Source organism: Hyla sarda, chromosome 3, assembly GCF_029499605.1.
Source record: "Hyla sarda isolate aHylSar1 chromosome 3, aHylSar1.hap1, whole genome shotgun sequence".
Lineage (NCBI taxonomy): Eukaryota > Metazoa > Chordata > Amphibia > Anura > Hylidae > Hyla > Hyla sarda.
Genome location: NC_079191.1, coordinates 294427063 through 294441423, shown reverse-complemented (window position 1 = coordinate 294441423; position 14361 = coordinate 294427063). Strand labels below are relative to the sequence as shown.

General features: G+C 44.1%; 1 protein-coding gene across 1 annotated transcript in view; it reads left to right on the top strand.

Moving 5' to 3' along the window:
* The window catches only part of CEP170 (centrosomal protein 170), a 539078-nt gene that overhangs the window by 458972 nt on the left and 65745 nt on the right, over nt 1-14361 (top strand). Inside the window, exons 14-15 of the mRNA XM_056566907.1 lie at nt 12984-13145; nt 13762-13850. Of these exons, the coding sequence (XP_056422882.1) occupies nt 12984-13145; nt 13762-13850 (251 nt within the window). The remainder of the gene's footprint in view (nt 1-12983; nt 13146-13761; nt 13851-14361) is intronic.

The following is a 14361-nucleotide window of genomic DNA, read 5'->3' as shown; positions in this document are numbered from 1 at the left end:
GCGGGGGTTCACAGTAGTTTCTCGCTGGCAGTTTGAGCTGCGGCAGAAAATTTGACGCCGCTCAAACTTGCAGCCGGATACTTTTGCAACCGCTGGAGGCTCCGTTTTGGAAACAGTGGCGTACCAGACGTTTTTCATTTTTATTGGGGAGGGGGGCTGTGTAGGGGTATGTGTATATGTGGTGTTTTTTACTTTTTATTTTATTGTGTGTTAGTGTAGTGTTTTTAAGGTACAGTCGCACAGGTGGGGGTTCACAGTAGTTTCTCGCTGGCAGTTTGAGCTGCGGCAGAAATTTTGCCGCACCTCAAACTTGCAGCCGGATACTTACTGTAATCCTCCGCCCATGTGAGTGTACCCTGTACATTCACATTGGGGGGGGGGGGAACATCCAGCTGTTGCAAAACTACAACTCCCAGCATGTACGGTCTATCAGTGCATGCTGGGAGTTGTAGTTTTGCAACAGCTGGAGGCACACTGGTTGTAAAACACCGAGTTTGGTAACAAACTCAGTGTTTTGCAACCAGTGTGCCTTCAGCTGTTGCAAAAGCTACAACCCCCAGCATGTACGGACAGCGGAAGGGCATGCTGGGTCTTGTAGTTATGCAACAGCTGGAGGCATACTACTTTGGCTGGGGATGCTGGGGATTGTAGTTATGCAACAGCTGGAGACACACTGGTTTGCTACTTAACTCAGTGTGCCTTCAGCTGTTGCAAAACTACAACTCTCAGCAGTCACCGACAGCCAACGGGCATGCTGGGAGTTGTAGTTATGCAACCACCAGATGCACCACTACAACTCCCAGCATGCACTTTAGCTGATTGTGCAAGCTGGGAGTTGTAGTTATACAACAGCTGAAGGTACACTTTTCCATAGAAAGAATGTGCCTCCAGCTGTTGCAAAACTACAAGTCCCAGCATGCCCATAAGGGAATGCTGGGAGTTGTGGTGGTCTGCCTCCTGCTGTTGCATAACTACAGCTCCCAGCATGCCCTTTTTGCATGCTGGGAGCTGTTGCTAAGCAACAGCAGGAGGCTGTCACTCACCTCCAACGATCCACGCAGCGAAGGTCAGTCCCTCGTCGTCGCCGCCGCCGCCGCTCCTGGGGCCCCGATCCCAGCAGGGACGCCGGGGATCGGGGTCCCCAGCACCCGGGGTGCACGTCCCGCACCCGCTCACGTCCTCCGGATGAGGGGCGGAGCGGGCTGCGGGAGTGACACTCGCAGCAGGCGCCCTGATTGGTCGGCCGGTCGACGAATCAGGGCAATCATGAGGTGGCACCAGTGCCACCTCACCCCTGCTGGCTATGGCTGTTCGGGGCCGTCTCTGACGGCCCCGATCAGCCAATAATTCCGGGTCACCGGGTCACTGGAGACCCGATTGACCCGGAATCCGCCGCAGATCGCTGGACTGAATTGTACTGATGGCCGACATGGGGACCCCCCCTGGGCGATAGGCCCCGATGCCTGCTGAACGATTTCAGCAGGCATCGGGCACCGGCTCCGCTCCAGATGGTTGCGGGGGGCCGGTAAAACACATGACGTCGTCATACGTCATGTGTCCTTAAGGACTCGGAAATGGAGACGTATGAGAACGTCATGTGTCCTTAAGGGGTTAACCACCCAGGCATAGCTCACATCCAGTCATGTCTCACTTATTCCCAATATATAATTGTCTTCCTAAAACATTAAAGGGGTAGTCCAGTGGTGAAAAACTTATCCCCTATCCTAAGGATAGGGGATAAGTTTGAGACCGCGGGGGGTCCGACCTCTGGGGCCCCCTGCGATCTCTCTGTACGGGGCCCCGGCTCTCCGCCGAGATAGCGGGTGTCGACCCCCGCACGAGGCGGCGGCCGACACGCCCCCTCAATACATCTCAATGGCAGAGCCGGAGATTGCCGAAGGCAGCGCTTCGGCTCTGCCATAGAGTTGTATTGAGGGGGCGTGTCGGCCGCCGCTTCGTGCGGAGGTCGACACGCCCCCTTCCCGCGGGCTGTCGGGGCTCCGTACAGGAGATCGCGGGGGGCCCCAGGGGTCGGACCCCCCGCGATCTGCAACTTATCCCCTATCCTTAAGATAGGGGATAAGTTGTAAACCACTGACTCACCACTGGACTACTCCTTTAATAGTTACAGCTCTTTCATCTTATTATTGAGGCTTCTGGCATCAGTATACATGCACTTCATGTTTTATTTTCTATTTTCTTTCCTCTGATCATTTATGACTGACCTAACCCGTCACTCCGCTCCACCCCCAGTTTTATTACCTATCCCCAGTTGTTTATCTACACTATCATCCCCCGCTATAAATAGTTTCCCTCCCCATGTCCCTAGTTTAAACACTCCTTTAACCCGTTCAGGACCCATGACGTAACGGTACGTCCCGACACCCTGGGTCTTAAGGACCCATGACGTACAGTTACGTCATGGGCAGTTCCGGTCCCCGCCGTGCGCCGGGCGGGGTTCGGAGCGGGATGCCTGCTGAAATCATTCAGCAGGCATCCCGTGCAAATGCCCAGGGGGGTCATTAGACCCCCCCCATGTCGGCGATCGCGACAAATCGCAAGTGAATTCACACTTGCGATTTGCGCGATTCCGGGTCATTACGGGTCTATAGTGACCCGGTGACCCGGAATGTAAGGGGGATCGCGGGTGTCAAAGACACCCAGGATCCCCCTGAAGCGATAGGAGTGAGGTGGCACGGGTGCCACCCCTCCTATCCCTGCTATTGGTGGTCTAGACGCGACCACCAATAGCAGATCGGGGGCGGGGGGGTTTACTTTCGTTTTCCCCGTCCTGCCCTCCCACAATAGGCGGGGCAGGACGGAGAAACGACAGGAACCGGCGCCGGAGATCCACTTACCGATCCGGGCGGGCGTCGGAGGCTGCAGGCGACGGAGATCGGCGGGCGGCGGGCCTAGCAACATCTGGAGGGTAAAGTTTGAGACCATTATACAGTGGTCTCTAACTGTAGCCCTCCAGATGTTGCAAAACAACTACTCCCAGCATGCCCAGACAGCTGTTTGGGCATGCTGGAATATGTAGTTTTGCAACAGCTGGAGGGCTACAGTTTGAGACCACTATATAGTGGTCCCTAAACTGTAGCCCTCCAGATCTTGCAAAACTACAACTCCTAGCATTCCCAAACAACTGTTTGCTGTCAGGGCATGCTGGGAATTGTAGTTTTGCAACAGCTGGAGGACCACAGTTTGGAGATCACTTTGCAGTGGTCTCTAAAACTGTAGCCCTCCAGATGTTGCAAAACTGCAAATCCCAGCATGTCCAAACAGCAATCAGCTGTCTCAGCATGCTGGGAGTTGTAGTTGCGTACCTCCAGCTATTGCATAACTACTTCTCCCAGCATGCCCGTCGGCGATCAGTACATGCTGGGAGTTGTAGTTTTGCAACAGCTGGAGGCACACTGGTTAGAAAATGCTGAGTTAGGTAACAGAACCTAACTGAAGGTTTTCCAACCAGTGTGCCTTCAGCTGTTGCAAAAGTACAACTCCCAGCATGCACGGTCTGTCAGTACATGCTGGGAGTTGTAGTTTTGAAACAGCTGGAGGTTTGCCCCCCCCCCCCCCCCCAATGTGAATGTACAGGGTACATTAACACGGGCAGGCTTACAGTAAGTTTCCTGCTTCAAGTTTGGGCTGCGGCAAATTTTTCGCCGCAGCTCAAACTCCTAGCGGGAAACTCACCGTAACACGCCAGTGTGACCGTACCCTAAAAACACTACACTAACACATAATAAAGAGTAAAACACTACATATACACCCCCTTACACTGTCCCCCCCAATAAAAATGAAAACCGTATTGTATGGCAGTGTTTCCAAAACGGAGCCTCCAGCTGTTGCAAAACAACAACTCCCATCATTTCCGGACAGCCACTGACTGTCTAGGCATGCTGGGAATTTAGCAACAGCTGGAGGCACCCTGTTTTGAAATCACTCGCGTAGAATACCCCTATGTCCACCCCTATGCAATCCCTAATTTAGTCCTCAAATGCGCATGGCGCTCTCTCACTTCAGAGCCCTGTCGTATTTCAAGGAAACAGTTTAGGGCCACATATGGGGTATCTCCGTACTCGGGAGAAACCGCAGTACAAATTTTGGTGGGCATTTTCTCCTTTTACTACTTATGAAAAGGAAAAGTTGGGGCTACACCAGCTTGTTAGTGTAAAAAAAAAAAATTACACTAACATGCTGGTGTTGCCCTATACTTTTTATTTTCACAAGCATTAAAAGGAAAAAAAGACCCCCAAAATTTGTAACGCAATTTCTCCTGAGTACGGAAATACCCCAGATGTGGGCGTAAAATGCTCTGTGGGCGCACAACAAGGCTCAGGAGTGAGAGCGCACTATGTACATTTGAGACCTAAATTGGTGATTTGCACAGGGGTGGATGATTTTACAGCGGTTCTGACATAAACGCAAAAATATAAATACCCACATGTGACCCCATTTTGCAAACTACACCCCTCATGTAGTGTATTAAGGGGTACAGTGAGCATTTATGCCCCACAGGTGTCTGACAGATTTTTGGAACAGTGGTCCGTGAAAATGAAAAATTTGAATTTTTCATTTGCACAGCCAACTGTTCCAAAGATCTGTCAAACGCCAGTGGGGTGTAAATACTCACTGCACCCCTTATTAAATTCAGTGAGGGGTGTAGTTTCCAAAATAGGGTCACATGTGGGGGGGGGGTCCACTGTTCTGGCACCACGGGGGGCTTTGTAAACGCACATGGCCCCTAACTTCCATTCCAAACTATTTTTTTCCCAAAAGCTCAATGGCGCTCCTTCTCTTCTGAGCATTGTAGTGCGCCAGCAGAGCACTTGACGTCCACACATGGGGTATTTCCATACTCAGAAGAGATGGGGTTACAAATTTTGGGGGGTCTTTTCTGCTATTAACCCTTGCAAAAATGTGAAATTTGGGGGGAAGCGCACATTTTAGTGAAATTTTTTTTTTCTCTTACATATGCAAAAGTCGTGAAACCCCTGTGGGGTATTAAGGCTCACTTTATTCCTTGTTATGTTCCTCAAGGGGTCTAGTTTCCAAAATGGTATGCCATGTGTTTTTTTTTTGCTGTTCTGGCACCATAGGGGCTTCCTAAATGCGACATGCCCCCCAAGCAAAATTTGCTCTCAAAAAGCCAAATATGACTCCTTCTCTTCTGAGCATTGTAGTTCACCCGTAGTGCACTTCAGGGCAACTTATGGGGTACCTCCATACTCAGAAGAGATGGGGTTACAAATTTTGGGAGGTCTTTTCTGCTATTAACCCTTGCAAAAAAGTGAAATTTGGGGGAAAACACACATTTTAGTGAAAAAAACATTTTTTTTTTACATATGCAAAAGTCGTGAAACACCTGTGGGGTATTAAGGCTCACTTTATTCCTTGTTTTTTTGCTGTTCTGGCACCATAGGGTCTTCCTAAAGGCAACATGCCCCCCAAAAACCATTTCAGAAAAACGTACTCTCCAAAATCCCCTTGTCGCTCCTTCGCTTCTGAGCCCTCTACTGCGCCCGCCGAACAATTTACATAGACATATGAGGTATTTGCTTACTCGAGAGAAATTGGGCTACAAACATAAGTATAAATTTGCTCCTTTTACCCCTTGTAAAAATTCAAAAATTGGGTCTACAAGAACATGCGAGTGTAAAAAATGAAGATTGTGAATTTTCTCCTTCACTTTGCTGCTATTCTTGTGAAATACCTAAAGGGTTAAAACACTTACTGAATGTCATTTTGAATACTTTGGGGGGTGCAGTTTTTATAATGGGGTCATTTGTGGGGTATTTCTAATATGAAGACCCTTCAAATCCACTTCAAACCTGAACTGGTCCCTGAAAAATTGTGAGTTTGAAAATTTTGTGAAAAATTGGAAAATTGCTGCTGAACTTTGAAGCCTTCTGATGTCTTCCAAAAGTAAAAACACGTCAATTTTATGATGCAAACATAAAGTAGACATATTGTATATGTGAATCAAAACATTTTTTATTTGGAATATCCATTTTCCTTACAAGCAGAGAGCTTCAAATTTAGAAAAATGCAAAATTTTCAAATTTTTCATCAAATTTGGGGATTTTTCACCAAGAAATGATGCAAGTTACCACAAAATTTTACGACTATGTTAAAGTAGAATATGTCACGAAAAAACAGTCTCGGAATCAGAATGATAACTAAAAGCATTCCAGAGTTATTAATGTTTAAAGTGACAGCGGTCAGATGTTCAAAAAATGGCCGGGTCCTACAGTGAAAATTGGCTGGGTCCTTAAAGGGTTAAAGGAGTACTCCGGTGCACACTTTTTTCATGTTATCCCGTTGGGGCTGCAAAATAAAAGAAAACACACGTTATCTTACCTGCCAACGAGCCCCCGGAGATCCGGTACAGGTGTTCGGTCCCCGGGCTGTATTCTTCTTACTTCCTGTTAGCCCGGCACGTCACACGGAGCTTCAGCCTATCACTGGCCGCAGCGATGTCCCGCCTCGGCCAGTGATAGGCTGAAGCTCCGTGTGACGTGCCGGGCTATCCGCAAGTAAGAAGAATACAGCTCGGGGACCGAACACCTGTACCGGAGCTCCGGGGGCTCGTTGGCAGGTAAGATAAAGTGCGTTTTCTTTTATTTTGCAGCCCGTACGGGATAACATGAAAAAAGTGTGCACCGGAGTACTCCTTTAAGCACATATTTATGTGCTTATGCTGCTGCATAAGGCCGCTCTTAGTGTTTTGGGTCATTCATTTAACCTGTTAACCACACAGGGCGTACGCAGAGCATACCTGTACGCCCTTGTCCTGTTACCGTGGTTTAAAGCGTGCTCACGAGCAGAGCATGCTTCAAACCCAGTGGGTCCTAACTGCAATTAGCAGCCAGGATGCAGCGTTAAAGGGGTACTCCACTGGCCAGCATTCAAAACCTTTAGTTCCGAACGCTGTGTGCGCTGCGGAAGTCGACCATGCCCCCTCATGATGTTAGGCCACTCCCCCTCAATGCAAGGTTATGGGAGGGGGCGTGGTGGCCATTATGCCCGCTCCCATAGACTTGCAATGAGAGGGCATGGCCTGATGTCATGAGGGGTGTGGCCGACCCCTGCTGAGCACACACAGCGTTCGGAACTAAATGTTCTGAACGCTGGCCAGTGGAGTACACCTTTAATGCCAGGCTGATAGGGCCGATGCCCTGCATTAACCTTTTAGACACCATGATCAAAGAATAAAGAGGTGTCATTTTTACTGAAAAGTGCACTGCGTAGAAACGGAAGCCCCCAAAAGTTACAAAATGTAATTTTTTTTATTTCACCCCACAAATAGGTTTTTTTTGTTTTTGTTGTTTTGCCGCAGATTATGTTATAAAATAAGTGATGTGATTACAAAGTACAAGTGGTGAGCCAAAAAACAAGCCCTTATATGAGTCAGTAGGTGCAAAATTGAAAGTGTTCTGATTTTGTTAAAGGGCTACTCCGCTGGAAAACATATATTTTTTTTTAAATCAAGTGGTGCCAGAAAGTTAAACAGATTTGTAAATTACTTCTGTTTAAAAATCTTATCCAGTAGAGTACCCCTTCAAGACCAAAATGGGCTGAGTCCTTAAGGAGTTAAGGACCAGGGTATTATATGGCTTAGGGTGCAAAAAAAAATAAAAATTTGACTGTTTCAGTTTATCCAAATTTGACTGTGATGCATACTTGTACATTTTGTTTTTTTATGATTTTTTTTGCTGTTGTAGATAAAAGTCAACCTGTTAGGTCCCTGAGGCCTTACACATCGACCCCAGGACCTGACTGGCCCGGAGCTGTTCCAATGCTGTTCTCTACAGCCCTCTGTGCTGCCACATTGGAATGCTGTTCCTCTGAAATGTCAAGTCCTAGGGCTGATGTGGGAGACCCTTGGGACCTGACAGGTTCACTTTAAAGGGGTACTCCCCTGGAAAAAATGTTTAATCAACTGGTGATAGAAAGTTAAACAGATTTGTAAATTATTTCTATTTAAAAATCTTAATCCTTCCAGTACTTATCAGCTGCTGTATGCTCCACAGGAAGTTATTTTCTTTTTGAATTTCCTTTCTGTCTTACCACAGTGCTCTCTGCTTACACCTCTGTCCACGTCAGGAACTGTCCAGAGCAGGATACGTTTGCTATGGGGATTTGCTCCTACTCTGGACAGTTCCTGAAATTGATAGAGGTGTCAGGAGAGAGCACTCTGGTCAGACAGAAAGGAAATTCAAAAAGAAAAGAACTTCCTCTGAAGCATACAGCAGCTGATAAGTACTGGAATGGTTAAGATTTTTAAATAGAAGTCATTTACAAATATGTTTTACTTTCTGGCACCAGTTGATTTAATGTTTTTGTTTTTTTCCCAGTAGCGTATCCCTTTAATATGTATTAGTTTGCATTACCAAATATATGCTCAATGGGGGGAATTTATCATTGTATATAGAGCTTTTTTTGTTGTATTTTTTAACTCAAAAATTTGCGCAGGAGGTTTTTTGCGCATTTTTTGCGCAAAATCTGATTTTTTCATGGTCATGTCTACAGTTAAGTTTAACATAGAGCACTTTCTACTGTAGTATCGAATTATTAACTGTGGGTTTTTTTTTACGCCCAAAAATGCGCAAAATCACTTTTCTTGCGCAAATATACACCACCTCGAAAGACACGTAGCGAAGTGTCTATTTTGGGACATTAAGGACTGCTACTCCCATCATGGACAGGCTCTGCCCGTGATGGGAGTTGTAGTCCAGGGGCTGAGGTGCAGATCGCAGCAGGTCATTCTGCAGAGACCCGCTGCGATCCGCATTTATTAAACTTAAAAAGCCTGCGGCACATGCGGCTACACTGCGCTGCCCGCGGCTTCTGCATACACTGTCATAATTCATAATCCCCACCGCCAGGATACAGGAGCTCTGATTGGTCAATAGCTATCCACCAATCAGAGCTCCCCTCTCCTGGCGGGGATTATGAATTATAAGAACTGTATATAGGAGCCAGCGGCACCGCAGTGTAGCCGCATGTACCGCCAGCTTGTGTAGTTAATAAATGCGGATCGCAGCAGGTCTCTGGAGAATGATCTACTGTGATCTGCCCTTGGGCTACTACTCCTATCATGAGTCTGTCCCATGATGGGAGTAGTTGTAGTACCGCAGCGCTGAGAGATGGCACTTGCACATCCCCCGGCTGCAGGACTTTATAGGACTACTACTCCCACCATGGACAGACTCTGCCCATGATGGGAGTTGTAGTCCAGGGGCTGAGGTGCAGATCGCGCGGGGTCATTCTGCAGAGACTCGCTGCCATCTGCATTTAAGTTAGCAAGCTGAGCGGTACATTCGTCTATATACACGGCTTCTATATACACTGACATAATTCATAATCCCCATCGGGAGACGGGAGCTCTGATTGGTCAATAGCTATTCTCCAATCAGAGCTCCCATGTTCCAGCGGTGGCGATTATGAATTATTACAGTGTATATAGAAGCCGCGGGCAGGGCGATGTAGACGCATGTACCGCCCGGCTTGCTAACTTAAATGCGGATTGCATTAACTATACAAAGCGGCAGTACATGCGTCTACATTGCGGCTTCTATATACAGCTGTCATAATTCATAATCACCGCCCCCGGAACACGGGAGCTCCGATTGGAGAACAGCTATTGACCAATCAGAGCTGCCCTCTCCGGCGGCGGCGATTATGAATTATGACAACTGTATATAGAAGCCGCAATGTAGACGCATGTACCACTTAATAAATGCGGATCGCAGCAGATCATTCTCTGAAGATCCGCTGCAATCCGCATTTATTAACTATACAAAGCAGCGGTACATGCGTCTACACTGCGGCTTCTATATACACTCTCATAATTCATAATCCCCGCCGCCGGAACACGGGAGCTCTGATTGGAGAATACCTATTGACCTATCAAAGCTCCCGTGTTCGGGCGGGGATAATAAATTATGTCAGTGTATATAGAAGCCGTGGGCAGCGCAATGTACAACAACCTAAAAAGAAGTCCTGTATACTGTGGTCTAAATAAAATTGGGGAAAACCCAAAACAACCACTAAATAACCTATAAATACGCCACTACAGCGTATAGGGTAAACCCACCAAGAATAAAAATGTATATAATAAAATAAATAAGACAATATTAATCTAATAAATCCAAATAAACATCAAGTTAATAAATATAGTTTTATTTTACAAAAAATACATATATCATACACAAGTGAAAAGAATAATGATGATAATATATAGCTATATAACATACATAAAAATAATAATAATCAATAGCGCAATTTGATAATGTGTATAATTATTTAATAAAATATATATATGTAAATATATAAAATGAGCTTAAAAAATGCAAAAGATGGCAGGGACGGGAAAAGGATGTAAACAAAAAAGGAGTGAATGCGGAGGTCAATTGATCACCAATGGATCATAAAAACACCTGTTGCTATAAAGTGCGTGCAATGTGACACTATGTTTGAAACATAACAAGTGTATTTAACCTTATAAAATACAAGTATGCATAAAGTGCAATGTGCAACACAAAAATATATGTGTATGAGATAAATACAAAAAAGCAGTGCAAGAGGAACAAAACAAAATAGGGTGCTGAGTGTGAAGGTGTCAGAATGTAAATACTTGACCCCACATGTAAAAAGAAGGTAGGTTCCACGTCCCTGCGATCACCTCCAACGCGTTTCACCGTGACCGGCTTTATCAAGGAGTATACTCCTTTTTTGTAAAATAAAACTATATTTATTAACTTTATGTTTATTTGGATTTATTAGATTAATATTGTCATATTTATTTTATTATATACATTTTTATTCTTGGTGGGTTTACCCTATATGCTGTAGTGGCGTATTTATAGGGCAGCGCAATGTAGGCGCATGTACCGCCCGGCTTCCTAACTTAAATGCGGATCGCAGCGGGTCTACAACTCCCATCATGGACATAGTTTGTCCATGATGGGAGTAGTAGTCCCGCAATCTGGGGATGTGCAATTGCCATCCCTCAGCAGCGCTGCGGTACTACAACTACTCCCATCATGGGACAGACTCTGTCTCATGATAGGAGTAGTAGTCCAAGGGCAGAGGGACAGATCTCTGTTCACATTATGCGTTTTGCATAATGGGGACAGAGCAGTGTGTTCCCAAACAGGGAGACTCCAGCTGTTGCTTAACTACTGCCCCCCATTATGGGAGTTGTAGTTTAGCAACAACTGGAGGCTCCCTGTTTAGGAACATGATGCATTATGTGCGCTCTTCCGAGGGGAGAGCGCAAAAAATGTACTAACCCATATTTCTTGTTTTTCTTTTTGTCTCATTTCAGATACGTGAATGCGGAGGACTCAGATTCGGTGGACTACGATAATGACCAGCTTTTTTTTATTTCATTAAAATGGTTAACGAGGGCTGTGGGGGAGTGATTTTTTTTTTATAATTTGTTTTTATTAATGTGCCGTGTTTTTTATAATTGAATTTTCAGGCTTAGTAGTGGAAGCCATCTTAAAGATGGAATCTATTACTAAGCCAGAGCCCCAAAATCAGCTAGCGCTAAACCCCCATTATTTAGGCTGAGGAGGGCCAGTAACAATGGTCCTCGCCCACCCTGGTAATGTCAGGCTGTTGCTTCTTGTTTGGTATCTGTCTGATACTGAAAATAGGGGGAACCCTATGCGTATTTATGTTTTTTTTTTATAAATAAATTTTAAATTTTTTTTAAGTGTCTGGTTCCCTCATTTTTTCAGTATCGGCCAGATACCAACCAAGCAGCAATAGCCTGACGTTACCAGGGTGGGCGAGGACCATTGTTACTGGCCCTCCCCAGCCTAAATAACACCAGCCTGTTACCACCTAGGTCCATGAGCACCATTTTTGACGCTCCGGGCCTGTTGGTACCAGCTCTTCCCAGCACCCCTGTGGCGGTGGGTACCGGGGTAATAATTGGGGGTTAGCGCAAGCTGTTTTGGGGGGCGAACACTAAGTCCCGGCTTAGTAATGGATTCTGTCTACAAGACGCCTTCCACTTCTAAGCCTGAAAATTCAATTATAAAAAACAACATGTGGCAAAAAAAATTTTATAAAAAAAAAAACACTCCCCTTTTATTGACATAAAAAAAAAGCTGTTCATCGTCGCAATAAAAATTCATCGTCGCAATAAAAATTTTATTAAAAAAACACTAACCCTTTTATTGACATTTAAAAAAAAAAAAACGCTGTTCATCGTCGCAATCCACCAAATCTGACATAGCTCTGAACATTCATGGATCGAAATTTTCTAAGAAAAAAAACAACAAAAAGTTTTGTACATTTTTTTGTTTCCACACACCAGCAAAAACGCAAGTAAAAAAACGAAGAAAAAAAACTGACAAAACACAGGAAAAAGCTGGGACAGTTTTTCTGATGTTTTTTGCTGATGGACAAAAAACCTCAATACACAAATCCAAGGAGCCTCTAGGAGAGTAGCAGATATCAATGGGCGCTGGACATACTCGTGGGGTAAAACAACTTTAATCACCCATCATGCAACGCGTTTCACAGATTATCTGCTTCATCAGGCAGAAGTCTTTTATCCAAACTAAATAACCCCAAGCATGATCAAACAGCTTTGGTTTTTGTTTTATGCAATATGACATTAACATGTTGTAGATCTGCAGAAAACCTGCAGATTTGCTATGAATTTCCACCTGTGCATTGCAAAAGGTGAGATGCATTACGAATCCACAGCAGGATTGGCATTCTATACATTGACCAATTAACCTGCACACCCTCAGTTCTGCCCTGATTTTTGTTAATTACATGCAGATGGGATTTTTAGAGAATTCCTAAATTTGCAGGATGTTCAGCGCGGAATCCACACACTAAGTCTGCAGCAATTCATTAACATCTGAATTCTCACCTTTTGTAATGATATATGACTCATTTATGATTATTGTTTGAATGTTTTGTTTATTTATTATAACATTTTTATTTTTTAGCTGGTAGATCGTGTTTTTGATGAAAGTCTAAACTTTCGAAAGATTCCTCCTTCCTTAACTAAATCAGAGGCGACTTTCCGGGCAAATGATTCAAAGCCTCTGCCAATCGAAGCCCCAGAACCTCAAACTATCACTAGAAGAAAAACTTGGAGCAGAGATGAAGTAAGTGCAAATGAACAAGCATTCCAGACTAGCTTTGATTTCTTTTGCCCTGCAAACCATTTTACAATTTATTTATAGAATTATTCATAAAAAAAGTAATATCAAAAATGATGTGAACATGCACCAAGGATGTCCTGTGAATAGAGCCTAAGTTTGATCAGCACAAAGTTAAAGGGGTATTCCAGGAAAAAACTTTTTTTTATAAATCAACTGGCTCCAGAAAGTTAAACAGATTTGTAAATTACTTCTATTAAAAAATCTTAATCCTTTCAGTACTTATGAGCTTCTGAAGTTAAGGTTGTTCTTTTCTGTCTAAATCCTCTCTGATGACACCTGTCTTGGGAAACGCCCAGTTTAGAAGCAAATCCCCATAGCAAACCTCTTCTAAACTGGGTGTTTCCCTAGACAGGTGTCATCAGAGGGGATTTAGACAGAAAAGAACAACCTTAAGTTCAGAAGCTCATAAGTACTGAAAGGATTGAGATTTTTTTATAGAAGTAATTTACAAATCTGTTTAACTTTCTGGAGCCAGTTAATATATATAAAAAAGTTTTTTCCTGGAATACCCCTTTAATCATAGGTTCACTCTTTAAGTTTCTTGGTTTATTTTATTTAGGTAATGGGTGATAGCTTACTGCTTTCTTCAGTATTCCAATTTTCAAGGAAAATTCGACAAACTATTGACAAAACAGCAAATAAAATAAGGTATGGTATGTTGACTTTTGTTTTCAATATGTTATACACAAACCTTGATTCTAAATAATGCTGTGATTAAAGACGAGTAGGTGTTGTATACTATAGGGCATAACATGAGTCTGATTGGGATAATAACAAAAGTATTTATTCACATAAAATACCATGTAAAATAAATTAAAATTATGTATAAAATATACCAATTTAAAAGTATAGAATTGTATACTGTGAACTGTCTATAAGAATATTTAGCAAATGCTCATATGCATAAAATCTTCCTCGAGCTTACTGCAGGGCCCTTGCAGTAGCTTCTACTTATATATATATAGTTATATATACATCAGTATATATTTTTAAATGTCACAATTAGGAACCAGTATTTACACATATACTATATTGGAGCCACAGAGTGCTATAGACTCTATAACAGTGATCTCTATCACTGCAGAAGTGGGCAACTGTATGTTTGGACACAGTCTATATACTTTATTGCCGCTTATCCATTGAAGTAGAAATCCTGTTT